Here is a 16,782-nt window from a genome sequence, read left to right on the forward strand (position 1 = left end):
GCTGTCACGGGAGACATCAGAGCCGGCCTCTGGGGACACAGGCCGAGTGCACCGGGAGGGTTTCTGTGACTGAATCAGGTGTCTTTAAACCCCCATGCCTAGTCAAATGCTCCTACTGGTTTGTGTTATTCACTCCTTCTGGGAAAGGGCTGGGTCAGGTCTGTGAGTCCTTGGGGTCCAATACACTGTAAGAGGTTCTGTGCCCTTGGGGAGGAGACCCACGTGATGGGTGAGGCCCACTCTCCTCCTGACAACAGGGGACACTTGGAAAGAACAGCCTGCAAAACACCCTCAGTTACTTATTGTGGATATGCTTCCCTTAGAAAACACCCAACACACAGGAGGAAACCAAGACACTGCAACTAAATTCAGAAGTTTTATTCTGTAAAGCACATATGCACATATTTCAAACACAGAAAACTAATCTGGGGGTGAGTGCCGTGACAGACCTGCTCCCGACCGTCATGCAGCGCTAAGTGAGATGGACCCTCCGGCCCTCGTGACCCCGCAGCGCCCGCAGGAGGGCTGGAAACCCAGGATGCCGAATCCCTACACACTGCCCAAGAAAATGCAACAGAAACGGCAGGTTCCTAATGACGAGAAAAACTTACAAATAGAATCAAAACTGATTCAAGTCATACAGTGAAAGGACGAAAGGAAAAAGGAAAGAGATCAATATGATCTGAAACAACCATTGGAATAGTTAAGTTGCTGACCTTTACTGGACGCCAGTCCAAGATGCCTGAGGACGAGCCGGTGCTCCTGCGCGGGTCGCCCCCGAGTGGCAGACAGGCCCTGTCTGTGACGCTCTTGTAAACCGGAGGCCCCCCGGCAGAGACAGCGGAGGACCAGGCCTGCCGGTACGTGCCCAGGTAGGAACAGGCTCCCTGAACGTCTGCGCTCCAGCAGAAGTCTCCTCAGTTACTAGACTCTTCACCCAAGCCCCACGGCCTCCACTCCTGCCCAGCCTTCCTCCGCACACCTACGGACTCGGGGTTTCCATGAGACCTTTGAGAGTTACCTGCTAGGGAGAATGCTGGATTTCAGTGTGTGTCCTGGCCTCATGACAAGTCATACTGTCCAGGTATTTTTGGCACCTTCTTTCCTCATGCCTAACAGTGTCCCTCCTCCCCTGGCTACACATTTCCATCCCTGTAATTAAAACAAGGATGACTAACGTTAGCAACAAGTTGGGTTGAAGAAACCAGTGAAACTGACTTTTTTCACCTGTCTTCCTTTTCTATTACTCTATCAGTTATAAATCTATTCCTGTAACTCTACTTCATTGGATTTTATTAATTCAGTAGCAGCTTAATCTAAAATCTGTTGCTGGTCTTAGTGATACTGATGTTTCTCAAGGCCAAGCCAAACAGCTCTTTCTCAATCTTATCTCAAAAGTGTCTCAGCGTCGCTAAAGAGAAAACAGGTTAGCCATGCATCATGTAAGCAACTCCTATCATAAAAAAACTGGATAGACAAGTATGATTACTGTGCTTGAAATGTACTAAAAGGAAAAAAAGGAATATTAACATATCAAGTTACTATGATGATTATTTTAATAATCTTCAGGAAAAGCCCTCAATTATTTTCCATTCAAGAATGCCTGGGAGAAGATGTTCTAGGCCAGTATATTTTAGACTGCAGGACTGGTTCTAATTTATAACAGACCACAGACCTGGAGTTAAGGGGAAGAAGTGCTGACAGTCATGCTCAAGATTTTAATTGCCCTTCAGCCATAACACTGCTTGGGAGAACACAGAAATTGTTAATGATGGTGAGTTGTTAAGGCAAAAAGCTATTAAAGAAAAATGGTTAAGAATACAAGTAACAAGAAAGGACTGGAAAAAATGCACAATTGTTTTAAAATGAAGATGGCTTGGAAGGAAAAAGGGATAAAGGAATTAGATCATCAACATGTTCTAAGAAAGAAACGCTTTTGGTGTTCCTGATAAATGGCAAATCAGAATTGCTTTCCTTCCGATTTCACAGGCATCACTTTCTTAATGTTACACTGATCTACTAGTTGCCATTTTCTTCTAAGAATATGACAACTGCATAAAAATGAATGCCACAAAAAAAAAAAAAAAAAAAAACAGGAAAGAAAATCCACTCCCTCTTCAAAGAAAACAAGAAACCCTTCCACAAAGATTAGACCAAATCATCTTTCTTGCTTCCCATGCTGCCACCTGAAAACAGAGCAGCTAATTTTCACTCTACTCTAGAGCCATCTGTTAATTCATTTTTAAGCCCTTTTGGGTGAGGAATCTGTTTTAACTTTTATCATGGAGGGAAGGGAAAACAAAGAAGAAAAAGAAAGCAGAACATTATGTGCCAACTCAACTCAAACAAGACCAAGTTCCTCACTGTCCATGTAGAAAATGAAACTTAGATCTTTACCATGTAGGTGACTTTTAAATATATAACTTTTTACTCAAGATAAAAGCACAAGTCTGTCCTAACTAGAGTAGTAGTAAAATGTGACTATTTTTTCTTCAAAGGAAAACAAAAACCAACTTAGGAAGATAGGTATGTTTCCTTGCAAGCAAAATGGAGAAAAGGGCATTGTTGTTGTTACTATGATTATTAAGCCACAGACACACAAAATCCACAAAATGGATTGGTGGCTTCGGAAATGCAGTATCATATCAAAGGTGCAGACTGTTCCGAACATCTGTACGTGTCGGGCTAAAACAAGAACCTAAGCAAACCTCAACCCCACCGGCAATGAAACACCCCTGGGACCTGGGCAAAGACAGCACAGCCCGCTCCGACAGCAAGACCACAAATCCTCCCAGGTGCTACCGGACTCATCCAGCCAAGTCCACAGGTGAGGCTGCGGGTTCCGGCTGCACCCAGTGCAAAGCACGTGCATCAATGGACCAATTTCTGAATAGATTTTTATAAATATATACAAATCAGTTACAGGCACTTGAAATGTCTTTGGCTGGAATAACCCAACGTTGCAAGATAATGTATTCACAGAGTGTCCAGGCCCAGGCTGGGTTCAGCAGGCAATGATTATGGTTCTCTCGGTCTCAGGAAACGGCAGTCGTGGGATTTAGGCATCAGCCAAAGCCACCTGGAGGAGAGCCAGAGGCAACCCAGTCACGCAGCAAAGCCCAGGGAACCGGCCCCACCCGCTCTCTTACTGGGCTCTGCTCCCCACCCAGCCTCTGCCCAGGGAGCCTCACCACCTGCATGTAGCAGGCAGGGGTATCATTACATCCCTAAGAAAGGAAAACTCATCCAGGAGGGGACAAACAGAAATCTAAAGTCTCCTGCAAGCAGCAGCCGATCTAGTGGAACCACCATGCTGAGATATGAAGTTTGATCGGCATTCTGTGAGCTGACCTCTCGAGGTGACAAGAGGGGGAGGAGAGGGGCCCTCCAGGTCAGCTGCTCTCTGGTGGGGATCTGAGAGCACTCCCCACAGTCGGCACCCTTCCCAGCTAAGGCTTGGGTGTATGAAAATGCAACACCATAATTGAGGCTGAGGGGAGACTACTGAGAAAAAGACAAGGACTAATCTCACTGGAGGAAAGGTGCCACCCGCAACAAAGGGGACACGACTAGGGGGGCTTTGACTAGGTGGGGCTTTCCGTAGGCAGAGGTCCCGGGGGAATGCTGGGCCAGACCCCGCCCACTGCTCACCTTCTCAGGACAAAATTCCGGATTGCTCTGACGCAGTTTGCTGGGTCTGCCTTTGATAACCGCATAGCAAAACATTGTTATCACCATCACGAAGAGGAAGTAACTGGTGTGCATGAGGTGCAAGTTTATTAATGAACGGTCATCCTAAACAGAGAATAAACCAGAAACATCTGCACTGAGTTACTGAGAGATTTTAATGCTGGGTTGCTGGAAACCAGGTTCACACATTCCAGACTTGCTTCAGCCGTAATTCTCACACTGGAACAGGAGGTTCTCCTTCTGTCTCCTAAACTATTCAAGCTGGATCTCATTAAGTGAAGGCACAGTGTTCCCCACACCACCCACCTTCCTAAAGCGGTTGGTCCTCTGCCCTGGCTCCTGTCCCCCCAACACCGCCCAGATCCCCTGGCCCTGAGAAGGCCCCAGGGACCAAGACTTTAACCCCTAATCTTCTCTTAACATCCTCCCCCTCAGCAGCCCTCCGGTTACAAGGCCGAAAGCCAGTGCCTGTGGGCCAAGCTCTGTGCTGCTCAACCACTGGGAAGGCCTCAGCTCTTCACTCCCCAGAAGCAACTTCCTTCCTTCAACCTTTTCCCACATTAACAGGCCCCTAGCTGGAAACATGGAGGTCGTCCCTGACTCACGCCTCTCTAATCTCCCACCAAGCCCTGCCAGCTGCTGAGATCCCAGCCAAGCCTGCTCCTTCTCACATCCCTAGGCCTCAGGCCGTGTCCCACTTTATACGCATGTGGGCAGGCCAGTCTTCCTAACACACTGCTTGACAAACTCCCTGCAGCCCCAACGCAGAAAGCGACTGCCTCCTCCGAGAACATCTATATGCTTCAGTGAGGCACAAAGGGCCTTCTGGAACCTGGCCCCTACCCACCAGCCACCATCCAACCTGATCTTCACTGCTCGGTCCTGCAGGCCCCCAGGATACCAACTTCCACAGCTTGATAAAAATGAGACATAAGAAAAGGAAAAAGGACCTGGCAAATAGAAAAGAAATCCACCTAGCATATACTAACAGAAGAAAAGGGCATTTACAAAAACTCAGTGCAGTCTGTTAAAAGTGAGCTCCAGTCTGAGCGGCAAGCTAAGCCAGCAAATCCCACGCTCGTCCAGGGCGCAGCACCTTCCGCCGCTTTCCTCCTTGTGAAGTAAAATCCCATCCAGCCATCAATATCTAGCCAGAGTCATCTCCTATTTACCTCTCCTTTTCTAAATACCGACCTTTACCTCTGCTTTTCTACATACCGAACTGTTCACTGCTCATATTGAAACCAAGCAAATCACCTTCAGGGAGAGCCGTGGGATGAGTAAGCTGAAGCGGCCTCTCGAGCAGCCCCTACGGCTTAGGCACGCAGCAGCGCTCAGGAGACAACTGCTAGTGCACAAAGCAGAAAACGAACAGAAGCAGAGTTTTCTTAACCAGATGGGTGGGTGGCGTGTTTTTCAAAGTCTCCACTGTCCACCTGGTCTCCCAACGCAGCTGGACACCTAGCAAGGCAGCGGCTAAGCTAACCTGAGGAGCTAAACAGGGCCTGCTCTAACAGTTCACACACACACACACACACACACACACACACGATTTTTCTCACTTACGTCTGGAACGATAACTGTAAGCTTCGGGTTTAGAGCATGATAGACTTTTCCAATGGCCCCCTTGTAACACCAGAAAGGATTGTAGTCTTGCGCATATTTTGTGTTGGCATCTCTGGCAGTTGTGAAGATCTTGTACCAGAGCGTGGCGTTGCTGTAGGTGTCGGGAACACAGTGTGGTGGCTGTCTGCAGGAGGAGAGGGGGCAAGACACGTGCTCAGTGGCCCGAGACATTTACTGCGTCCCCCTCACAGGCACTGGCAGAGCACTGAGCAGAGCCACATGTGTGGAAAGGAGGAACAGGAGATACACATGGTTTTTTGAGATAAACATAATTTTGTTCAGTGATTTTTTTTTTCTTCTCAATTTAATAAACACATAACAGAATAAGAAATAGGCATCTGACTCTTAGGAGCCTGGGTGTTAGAGTTTTCAGAATTCGACTCACAGTCCTCTCCCATAGGATGCAGCCAGAGAAGGACTTGCTCCTTTTCAGACCATTTTCTCAGATTATCTGAACTCCTGGTCACAACTGGAAGTTTAACATACAAACTTCTCCATTGCACACTACAACCAACAGTAAATCATGTTTAACTTACCTGATCTCATCCTAGATAAATCCCAGGATAATTATTTTAAAAGGATTCCCAAAGAACTCTTTTAAATAGGCTGTATCTTGTGTATTTCATGTATTTACAGATCAGCATCTCCTTTACAGAGAAGGGAGAGGCAAGAAAAGCCACAAGCTAATCAATAACACCGACAGCTGCTCAAAAGCTAGGAAGCAGAAGTTTCAGAAACAGTAACTGTTTCATGGCAAATAAGGTTCAAATTCGGCGGCCTCAAACATGCAATAACCACCGTGTATTTTTAAGACCAGTCAACACACTAACCCTCTGATATTTATATGCAGAGTTCTCCCTTTAGAATATCCGAGAGACAGGTCCCAGGAATGACAACTCTACAAAGTAACACAACACAGGCCACCCTGAGAATCTGCTCCAAAGCATCCGAGTGCTACTCATGGTAAATGGAGCTGCTCACACGCACCCACCAGGTTCAGGAAGCCACTTACACGGTGACGGGGAAGACCCCTGGGTTGGCTGTGAGGGTCATGCAGGCTGAGAACACCACCTGCTCACAGTGCCCGTGAAGGGCACAGTCGTCCGAGCTCCAAGCTGAAGGCAGGGTAAAAGTAACGTTCATCTCCTCGTGGGCTTCCCTGCCTGTGAAAGAGAAATCAGTCTGGGGGTAAATGAAACGAGAGTTCATATATGTATTATTCTCTGGGATCTGAATGAGTCCTGAAATCAAACCCATCCAAGAATCAACCAACAATCAGCCCAACGAAGTAAGACACCTGCCTCTGTGGGATTCCAGGAACAGCAGCAGTTCCGAGCCGGACTTTGAGGCCTGCTCATCTGGCAGAGCCACAACATGGCAAACGGAGAGGGGCCGCTTTCAGCCAAAGCCGGGACATGCCAAGCAAGGGTCCAGCCATGCCTGAGATGGAAGGCTGCAGGCTGGGTAAGTCATCACCCTCGTCTTAGCATCTGTACAGAACTCTTACCATTTTCAAACTGCTTTTATATGTATTACTTCACTTGAAATGTACCACTATCCCATGAACATAACCAAAGAAGTATTACTGTTACCCTCTTACAGACGAGCAGACAGAGGATCAAAGGGTCAAACAGACTTAAGAAAGGTCATGGGACTACTGAGTGATGAGGCTTAAGTGACCACCAAGATATTCTAACACCACAGCAGAAGGTCCACTCACTACATGAAAAACCCAGATGTCGCCCTTCCTTCTTACACGGGAATATTTCATCTGAAACAGCCAATATGAGGCTGACAGGCACACCCAGGTTCCTTTAAGGACTTTAAAAGGCTCTTGGTGACCAAAGAACCAAAGATCATTCTTCCAAGGCCCAGGCCTCTGGCATAAAGCCTTTCCTGATTATTCCAGTTTCCACTACTTTCTCAGTCTTCTCCTGAATCATTTAGTCTGTCATGGGTTATTTACTAGTCAAAAGGCAGTGCTCAATGTCAAATAGGTGTTTATTTTTAATATAATTTAACAAGTATTTATATAGCATTTCCTTTGTGCCAGGAACCACTGTTAAGTGCTCCATAAATACTAACTTACATTATGCTTGTCTCTCATAATCTCAAAATTCCAAAGGCAAGAGACCAGATCTGTCTTTTTCTAGTTCTCAATACTTAGCCCAGTGCTGAACTAATGGTGGGAATTCAAAAAATTTTAAGACCAATAGCAATATTTGTTGTATGTATTAAAAATTCCAACATGATAAACCAGAATAAAAATTCTGTGTTTTTAAATATTAAGACCATAAATAGGCCTTATAGTTTCTTCCCAGTCTCCCACTCTTACAGGCTTTTATCGAGAGCCTACTGCATACCAAGCACTTTATTAAGATGTAACAGAAATAGTTCCTACTTGACTTCATTTAGTTCAAACTCAACAAAAGGGAAGACACGTGCAAAAAATAAAAAATAGTCTGATGAGTAGAAACATTTACTCTAATATTCCATCTTGTAGCAGCTGTTGCCTGAGAAAGTCTGAAAGGAAACTGGCTAACACTCACATACCTGAGAGTCCAATCTGATGTCCTAAGATAGTCGAGTACAGATGGGTGACATTTCGAGAGTACCCTCCGAAGGGTTTGAGTGGGTCCAGGGTCAGGGTGATTGCAACTGAGATGTTAACCGGGCCTGAGTCGTCCAGGGACTGAGGGGACTGGGTGGATGTTCTGGCCTGGCCGCTGGTCATTGTGCTCTCCGGAGTTGTGGTGTCATTGGTGAGATGCTTTAATGTTTCATTCTCTGATACACACAAGTCCAAATCATTAAACCGCAGCAGAAAAGTATTCCAATCCTTCGGTAAAACAAAAGAGAGAAACAAGTGTGAGCCGTCCGAAAGTGCCGCCACTGAGACGACATATCATGAATCTCCGTGGGCATCACATGACAGGGAAACTACACCTCTGAGTCAATCATTTAAAATAACAATGATACTAAATAAATAAAGTAACGATGACACTACAGCCGTCAGCCTCTTGCACTGGCATAACAGTGTGGTTTTCCAAGCCACTCTCACATTCATAGCTAATGCTGAACTCTTCACTGGCATGAGATATTAAATAAACTGTAAGATTAAACCAACTTACTCATGAAAATACGTTAAAAAAAAAGTGTGTTATACTTATAGAAAATGATCTAGCCTCAGATTAAATTTGAAAGCTTGAACAAAAGTAGTGAAACATTAAAAGCATTAATCCAAACTCATTTAGCAGTTACAATTAGTTAATTTTTTTAAATTAAGGCTGTCGTAAAATAATTTCTCAAAGGGTCAGTTTTATACACCTTGCTTTCTCTCTGGAGAATGTGAAACTGCAGTAAATACCAGCACTCATGTGGTACTTTTTCCCTCTCGTCATGGATTTTGGATGCCACTTTAGAACAGGAACTATTTCAAAAGGGAGACAAAGAGATGTTTTCAGGCTGCTCTTAATATCTATATCGATGGTTTAAATCATAAGCAGTTTTAAACTGATACCAACATAGTGAAATACCCACCAGGGTCTGTTTTAATTTTAGCAGAAACCCAAAGATGAGCTCAGGCTAAAATAGCAACAACGTATCAACCTAGGCCATTACATACAGCTGCTTTCTCCCAAGCAACAGTATCTACAAAAAGTTGCCAGATGTGAAGACAGACCCAAGTTACACTTTTAATATCTCTAACATTGATTAAAAAATGCTGTCTGAGCATCCCCAAGCAGTCAAGTCTAACTTTATAACCTTAATTTATATTTATTTGGTATTTATTAAGATGACAACCAGGTGTATCAAATTATACTCTCCCTAACACCTAAAAACTCAGACCATTCACAAACATTAGGGCTGAAAGTAAACATTCTAGTCTCACCCCTTCATATTCCACACATGAGGAAATGGAGATGCAGAGCGAATTAAGGACTCTCCAATTTCAGCTGAGGTGAAGGCAAACTTAGAATTAAGTTTTCTGATTCACAGACCCAAACTTTTCCCATATACCTAGGATCCTCGTTTGAAAACACTAAATTAATCATAATCAAAGCTCTGCAGCAGCCTGCAGCTCTGCTCTCCTGCACAGCTCGAGTCCACTTTTAACAGTTGGCCAAAGCCAATGTTTTGATTATTAAGGGCTAAATATTCAGGCTACATCTTAACCATTGGCCTTGGCCAAGTGTTCATTGTAGACTTGAGCTCTGCAGGAAAGCAATATCAGAATGCTGCAGAATTTTGGTTGTGACTACAATTTCATTTCCAGCCCTAATGCAGGTACAGCCTGTTTGCACAATCTTTAAAGATTCAGGCAGGGTCAGAAAAGAAGGAGAATGAAGCCAGCCTGTCGGTTTCTTGGTAAGAAACTCTTTGGAAGGGTTTCATGGGAGAAATAACTAAAACTTGTTACTTTGTGTTAGAAAGTTCATGTGGGAAGGGGGTCCCTCTTGCCAGAATCACCTATGATCTAGAATGCCACAAGGCACAAGAGAAAGCCACAAGCCCCATTACACTGAGCAGAACTCTCTTCTCCATCACAAGGGACACACAACGCAACAATAATGCAATCCCTACCCCTACCCTCATTCCCACTCGCACCAACAAGCACACCCAAGAAGAAAAAGTATAAAAGAAGGTACTCAAGGAATCTACTAAGGCGGGAATGAATCTGTCCTAAAAGAAACTTAACCACTAGTAAATTCACCATACCATTAATTCAGCATAATTTCTAACACATAAAATAAACTTATTCATAGGTATTCATTCACCTCTGTTAAACAAGATTATTAACTTTGTATTGTTTTCCGATATGCAAAAACACATATCTTTTAAAGTCTTTTTTAAAGGGGAGGGAGGGTATAGCTTAAGTGGTAAAACACATACTCAGCATGCAAGAGGCCCTGGGTTCAATCCCCGGTACCTTCATTAAAAACAAATAAATAAACCTAATTAACTCCAACTCCCCCGCCCCCGCAAAAATAATCTAAAGTCTTTATTATAACTTTGTACATAACTGAAGTTTTCCTTGATAAGAAAAAGACAAATACATTTGGAGATAAGATCTTGCTTTCTAATTTCTTTAGAACCCTTTCTTATCCAAGGAAAAATCTATCAGTATGGCTGATCAAACTCCATGATGATGTGTGGCTTTAAAGTAACAAATGTTTACAGGTTTAAAAAATTATAATTAGCTAATTTAGTATGAATAGCAAAGAAGTTAGTTCTCAATCTTCTTGACACAAACATTTTACAAATACACTTCCCAAAATACATTCCATTGCTGAAACAGTCTAACTGAAACTGATAGCATTATTTAAATCAGTAACTATCTGACTAGGTTATTTCCTAACAAGTCAGTCACAGCAAGATGGAAGACAAATAATTCTGAAAAAAATACTACTCTGTCACCGGGATAAAAGTCTCCAAAGAAAGGCGTGTGGAGGGCCAAAAGATGTTTTCCCACTCTGTAAACTCCTGAGTCTGAGTTTGAGGAGGCTGGAGAGGAGCACTTAGGATATACTATACCTCTGCCATTTCTGGTGACTTGATCTCCTTGATTTTGAAGAAATAGCCCAAGGTCAGGAAAGCTATTGCCATGGCGCTCACACTGATCATGAAGACCACCAGGGGAGGCCGGCTGCTGATGTACAGCTTCAGGTTCTCCAGGGGGTTGATGCTGAACATTATTCTGACCAGCTCCACCTGAAAGGGATTAATCAGAAGACTCACAGACTGGCTTGCCAAAAGAAAAGCTGACTCTCTTTAATGATATTGGAGGATGACAAGGTCATTCATTATTGAACCTGAGAACTGTTTGACCATAAAACCGTTTGAAAGACTAGAAGGAAAAAACACTAAATGTTAACTGTCATTATTTCCGAGTGGTAAGATCCTGAAAAATAGACATTCTTTCCTTTTGAATTTTCTAATTATTCTTCAATGAATATTTGTTACTTCCCTATTACTTAAGAAAATGTTTAAGTAGGTCAGCAATATGACACAAATACATGTACAAAAATAGAAAATGCTCTCATTTTCTACCACCAAAGAGCTGAATTCTATTTCTTCAACATTCTGTCCTGTTCACCACCATACTCATGCCCATCCCAGCACCTGGCAGAGAGGACACTCAGTACCTACTGAATTTTACCACCCCCCGGCTTACAGCCCTCCTTAGGCTTCCTATTGGACCTGGGGTGAGACTCTTATCAAGGCCCGCCAAGCTCAATGACTACATCTCTACCAACATCCCCTCCTCACTCACTGGGCTCTGGCCACAATGGTCTTGTTATTTTTCAGGATTAGCTTGTCAGTTCCTGCAAGGAAGTCAGCTGGGACACCGACAGCGATTACACTGAACCCACAGATCAGTCTGGGGTGTACGGCCATCTTAAAATTACTGTCTTCCAGTCCATGAACCTGGGATGCCTTTCCATTTATTTACGTTTTTTTAAATTTATTTCAAGAAATATTTTGTAGTTTTCAAAGTGTATGTTTGCACTTCTTTTGCTAAATTTATTTCTAAATATTTTATTCTTCTTGGAATTTATGAACATGTCTGACCTGAAGGCTTTTACCTCTGCTTGAACTGCTTTTCCCCCCCAAGTTTCCACATGCTTGCTCTTCTTAAAATACAGGTCTCTGCTCAGTAGTCAGCTCCTCAGAGAGGCCTCCCCTGACCACCCTCAGCCCCTGGTCTCCCAGCACCCTGCTTTACTTCCTTCACAGTTTGGTTCCAGTCAAGAGTACAGTTAAATTTCTGTTTGTTTACAGTCTATCACCCCCTCATTTGTGAGCTCCATGAGAGCAGAGATACTGCCAGTCTTGTTCACTGCTACAGCCCCAGCCCCTGGCCCCTAGACCAGTACCTGGCACATAATGAGCTCTTACATATATAGTCAGACAATAACACTAAAAAAAAAAAAAAGCAATTAAAAAAAAAAACTGATGCCAGCTTTTAAATTTCAGAGAGAAAAAGATGCATCAACAGCCCCTAAGAACAAATAAACCACCACTTGCAATAAGCCAGGCTGTGAACTCGCCTGTTTTCACAAGAGTCTTCGACTCAGCACTCTGTTCCTGAGGTCCATCTTGGGTGACCCAGGCCATCAGATTTAACTGCTCTACAGGCTGCCACTGTATCACAGCTACCTCAGGCTGAGGAGCCTCACTGGGTTCCTCCCACCGCTTCATTCACAAAGGGCACCACAGCTGGCACGAGAGTGGTTCTGACACAACGCAGCCACCGAGTAGTCACCATCTGCAACTTGACTTTGTAATGTCAGATCGCTCTCCAAGGAAGTTGTGCCAGTTTACACTACCCGCTGCAAGGAAAGAGCTCGCTCCGTCTCCCAAATTTCATGCCAACACTTGCTACTCTACAATAATCTTGTTGATCTGGACCAATAAGAGCGGTGTGAAACTGTATCTCATCATTATCTTAAATTACATCTCCCTGAAACAGACCATCGCTTCACTTCTTTATCAGCCATTTAGGTTATTCCTAGGTGAATCTTTGGCCATGTACCAGTAGGATGCTTGTCTGTCTTATTAGTGTTTAAAAGTTCTTTTGATATTCTAAACACTGAGCCTTTTCTAATCTTTTTAAAGTTATATATATCTACTCCAAGTCTGTGGATTTTCTTTAATATGGCATCTTTTTTTATGGTACCTTTTGCCATACAAAAGATTCTTACTTTTTTTAAACAGTTTTACTAATATACAATTCACATACCATACAATTCACCCATTTAAAGCATGCAATTCAATCCACAGAATTGGACAACCATCACACTATAATCAATTTTCAAACTTTTTCATCATCTCCTAAGAAACTCCAAACCCTTTAGCAGTAATCATTTATTTGGGTCCACCTTTCTTTTTCAGTAATTTTTTAAAATTTTCTCTTGTGCATCTTATTGGATAGAGTCAAAGACATGCCAATTTATGCAATTATAATTGATAGTATCTTCTTAAAATGACATTTCCATTGTTACTAGTTCATACAACAGCAACAGACTTTTGTATATTGATCTTAATTCCAGATACTTTGCTGAAATCTTTTAAATTATAATTAGCTTGTTTGTAGTTTCTCTTGAAAGTCACGTTGCAAGCAATAGTGCTTCTTTACAACCCTTATTTCATTTTTTTTTTCTTTTTCTTACTACTTTGACTGGAACCTCTGGTGAAATGATGAATAGAAGTGGCAACCGTAGGAATACTAGACTCACTCCTGGCTTTAAAGGAAGTGCTTCTAACACTTCACTATTAAATATAGTATATGTTAAAGGTTTCTCAAAGAAATCCCTCACCAGGTTAAGAAAGTACACTTCTATTTCAAGTTTGCAAAGAGAATTTCAGTATAAACCAGTGTTACATTTTAATGAACGCTTTATCTGCAACCTCAGAACAATTGATTTTTCTCCTTTAATCTGTTAACATGGACTACGTTAACTGATTTTTTTCATGCTGACTCATATTTGCATTCATTGGATTAACAATACAATTATGACTTTAAAAAAACTATATTGCTGACTTACGTTTGCTCAACTTTATTCTGAATTTCCACATCCATTCATAGGTGAGATAAAAAAAGTTATAGGCCATTATTACACTCTCCTTGACTGTATATACTCCTTGACTAGTATAACTAAGTCATTCTAGTATCGTAAGATTAATTGAATATGTTCATCTGTTTTCTAGAACAATGTGTATAAGACATTTGCTTTTACTTCTGGGAAGCCTGAGAGACCTTGACCTGAAAACCACCTGGACTCCTCACATTTTTGTTTGGTTTTGTATTTTGGTAGGTTGTTTTAGCTATTTACTTATGTTTTAAAAGTAAGACTATGTTTTCTATTTCTACTGGGTCAATTTTGATAAGATAAATTATTCTAGGAAATTGCCCATTTCATATTGGTTTTTAAAATTTCTGGCACAGTATTTTGTGATTTGTTCAATTTTTACTTGTGCCCTGTTCTTTCTCATTACAAATGTTTTTGTGTTTGTCTTCTCCTCTCTCCTTTTAATCAGTCTTATCAGAGCTGTATTACATTCATGTTTTCAAAGAACCAGTATTTGGTTTTATAGATTCTATCTAGATAATTTCTTTCTCAGTAATTTCTACATATTTTTAAAAATTATTCTTCTCCATCTGTTTTCTTTGGGTTAACTCAGTTTGCTTCTTCTAACTTCTTCAGTTGGGATCCTATCTCAGATTTTTTATTCTTCTTTAATGGGAGCATTTCAGAATATAAAATTCCCTCAACACATTCCTTCTTCAGCTGTACTACTTTCCCTCACCACTACCACCAATCTAATCCATCAGCAAATCTTGTCGAGTTTCTTTCCAAAATATACCTCAGGTCTACTCACTCTGCCCCATCTTCTTGTTAAGATGACAGAGACTGATCATTGAATCAGCCCTCCACATGGCTCTACAGCCCTAAGACCTTTACATCCAAGCGCCCACTACATATGCCCACACTTAGATATTCTGCAACATGTTCCAAAACTGAGCTGATCTTCTCTCCTGCCCAATCTGACTCTTCCTCCTGTATTCCCCATCTCAATCTAGAACTCTGAAAACACCCCAGACTACTTCTGCCTTATACCTCATATCCAAGCAACTACTATGTGCTAAAGACTCTACTTCTTTAACATCTCTTACTTCTGGCTCTTCCTTTCCTCACTCCTCTGCTACTCCCCTTAGCTCAGGCCCTCATCATCTTCTTTTGCAACTACTGCTAAGAGTCTCAACTGGATCTTCCTTCTATCAGTCAAGTGATCCACCCTCCCTGTGCTGTCAGAGTGACTTTTCCAAATGTAAATCTAATTATGTTACTGCTGGATTATCTCAGAGCTTCAAATGACCAAGGGATAAAGTCCAAGTGCCTTATAACGGCAACCTACCATAAACTAGGCCTTGTCTACTGCTCCGTGGTTTGACTAATTGCTTGCAATTCCCAGAACATACTAGGCAATATTACAGCTTCAGGCTTTTGAGTCCACTGGTCCTCCTGACCATCATGAACCACATTCCACTATTTCAACTCCCCTCTTTTAAGACTCGGCTCAGGGGTCACCTAATGTATGAAACTTTTCCCACCCCCATCAGCCCCTCGGGGAGAAGTGGCCACTTTCACTCTTATGCACCCACTGTATTCTGCAAATTTCTTACACAGAATGAAATACCCTACCACAGCTGCCTGTGTATACATCTTACCATGCCTCTGAAGCACAGCTACAACATCTTAATGTCTCTTCATTATCAATATCTAGGCACAAAATAGGTGATTTAAAAACGTAAGCTTATTAAATGAATGAATCAAGTGAATCCAGACTTAAAACACAAACTAAAAAATAATCTAGAAAGTGATTACAGCAAGACTGCACGATACAAGGCTAATATACAATAAACAAAAGCCTACTGCTTTCCTATATACCAGGAAGGAACAAGCTGAGTTTGTAATTAAAAATATAGTATCATTTATATTAGCACCCTCCCAAAATAAATACTTAGGTATAAATCCAACAAATACGTATAAGATCTGTATGAGGAAAACTAAAAAACTCTCAAGAACAAAATCAAAGAACTAAATAAATAGAGAGATATTTCACGTTCATAGATAGAAAGATTCAATATGCCAAGATGTCAGTTTCTCCCAACTTGACCCACAGATTAAACACAAACCCAATCAAAATCCCAGCAAGTTATTTCGTGGATATTGACAAACTTATTCTAAAGTTTATATGGAGAGGTAAAAGAACCACAATAGATAATACTGAAGAACAAAGTTGGAGAACTGACTCTATTTGATTCAAGGCTTACTACAAAGATAAAGTAATCAAGGCAGTGTGGTTTTGGCAAAAGAACAAATAGATCAATGAAACATAACAGAGAACCCAGAAATAGATCAACATAAAAGTAGTCAGCTGATCTTTGACAAAGCAGCAAAGTCAATACAATGAAGCAAAGACAAGTCTTTCAACAAACAGTGCTGTAACAATAGGACATGCACACATGAAAAACACGAATCTAGACACAGACCTTACACTCGTGACAAAAATAAACTCAAAATGGATCACAGACCTGACTGTAAATGTAAAACTATAAAACTCCTAGAAGAGAAGACTGCAGAAAACCTAGATGACCTTGAATTTGGTGATTTCTTTTTAGATAGGACACCAAAGGCACCATCCATGAAAGAAGGAATTGATAAGCTGGACTTCATTAAAATTAAGAATTTCTGCTCTACAAAAGACACTCTTAAGAGAAAGAGAAGACAAGCGCAGATTGGGAGAAAATATTTGCAAAAGACATCTGATAAAGGACTGTTATCCAAAATATACAAAGAACTATTAAACCTCAACAGTAAGAAAACAACACAATTTAAAAATTAGCCAAAGACCTTAACAGACATTTCAACAAAGAAGATTTTTCAGATGGCAAATAAG

General features: G+C 41.8%; 1 protein-coding gene across 7 annotated transcripts in view; it reads right to left on the reverse strand.

Annotated features, from left to right (window-relative positions):
- Nucleotides 1-363: 363 nt before the first annotated feature.
- The window catches only part of LOC102512548 (rab5 GDP/GTP exchange factor), a 94,083-nt gene continuing 77,664 nt past the window's right edge, over nt 364-16,782 (reverse strand). For all 7 annotated transcript variants that reach the window (XM_032460341.1, XM_032460340.1, XM_032460338.1 and 4 more), the window contains 6 exons: nt 10,852-11,028; nt 7,870-8,155; nt 6,329-6,479; nt 5,257-5,440; nt 3,652-3,795; nt 364-3,079 (listed from right to left, as the gene is read on the reverse strand). In XM_032460341.1, the coding sequence (XP_032316232.1) occupies nt 3,059-3,079; nt 3,652-3,795; nt 5,257-5,440; nt 6,329-6,479; nt 7,870-8,155; nt 10,852-11,028 (963 nt within the window). In that variant the 3' untranslated portion in view covers nt 364-3,058. The remainder of the gene's footprint in view (nt 3,080-3,651; nt 3,796-5,256; nt 5,441-6,328; nt 6,480-7,869; nt 8,156-10,851; nt 11,029-16,782) is intronic.

Source organism: Camelus ferus, chromosome 18, assembly GCF_009834535.1.
Source record: "Camelus ferus isolate YT-003-E chromosome 18, BCGSAC_Cfer_1.0, whole genome shotgun sequence".
NCBI classification, from domain to species: domain Eukaryota; kingdom Metazoa; phylum Chordata; class Mammalia; order Artiodactyla; family Camelidae; genus Camelus; species Camelus ferus.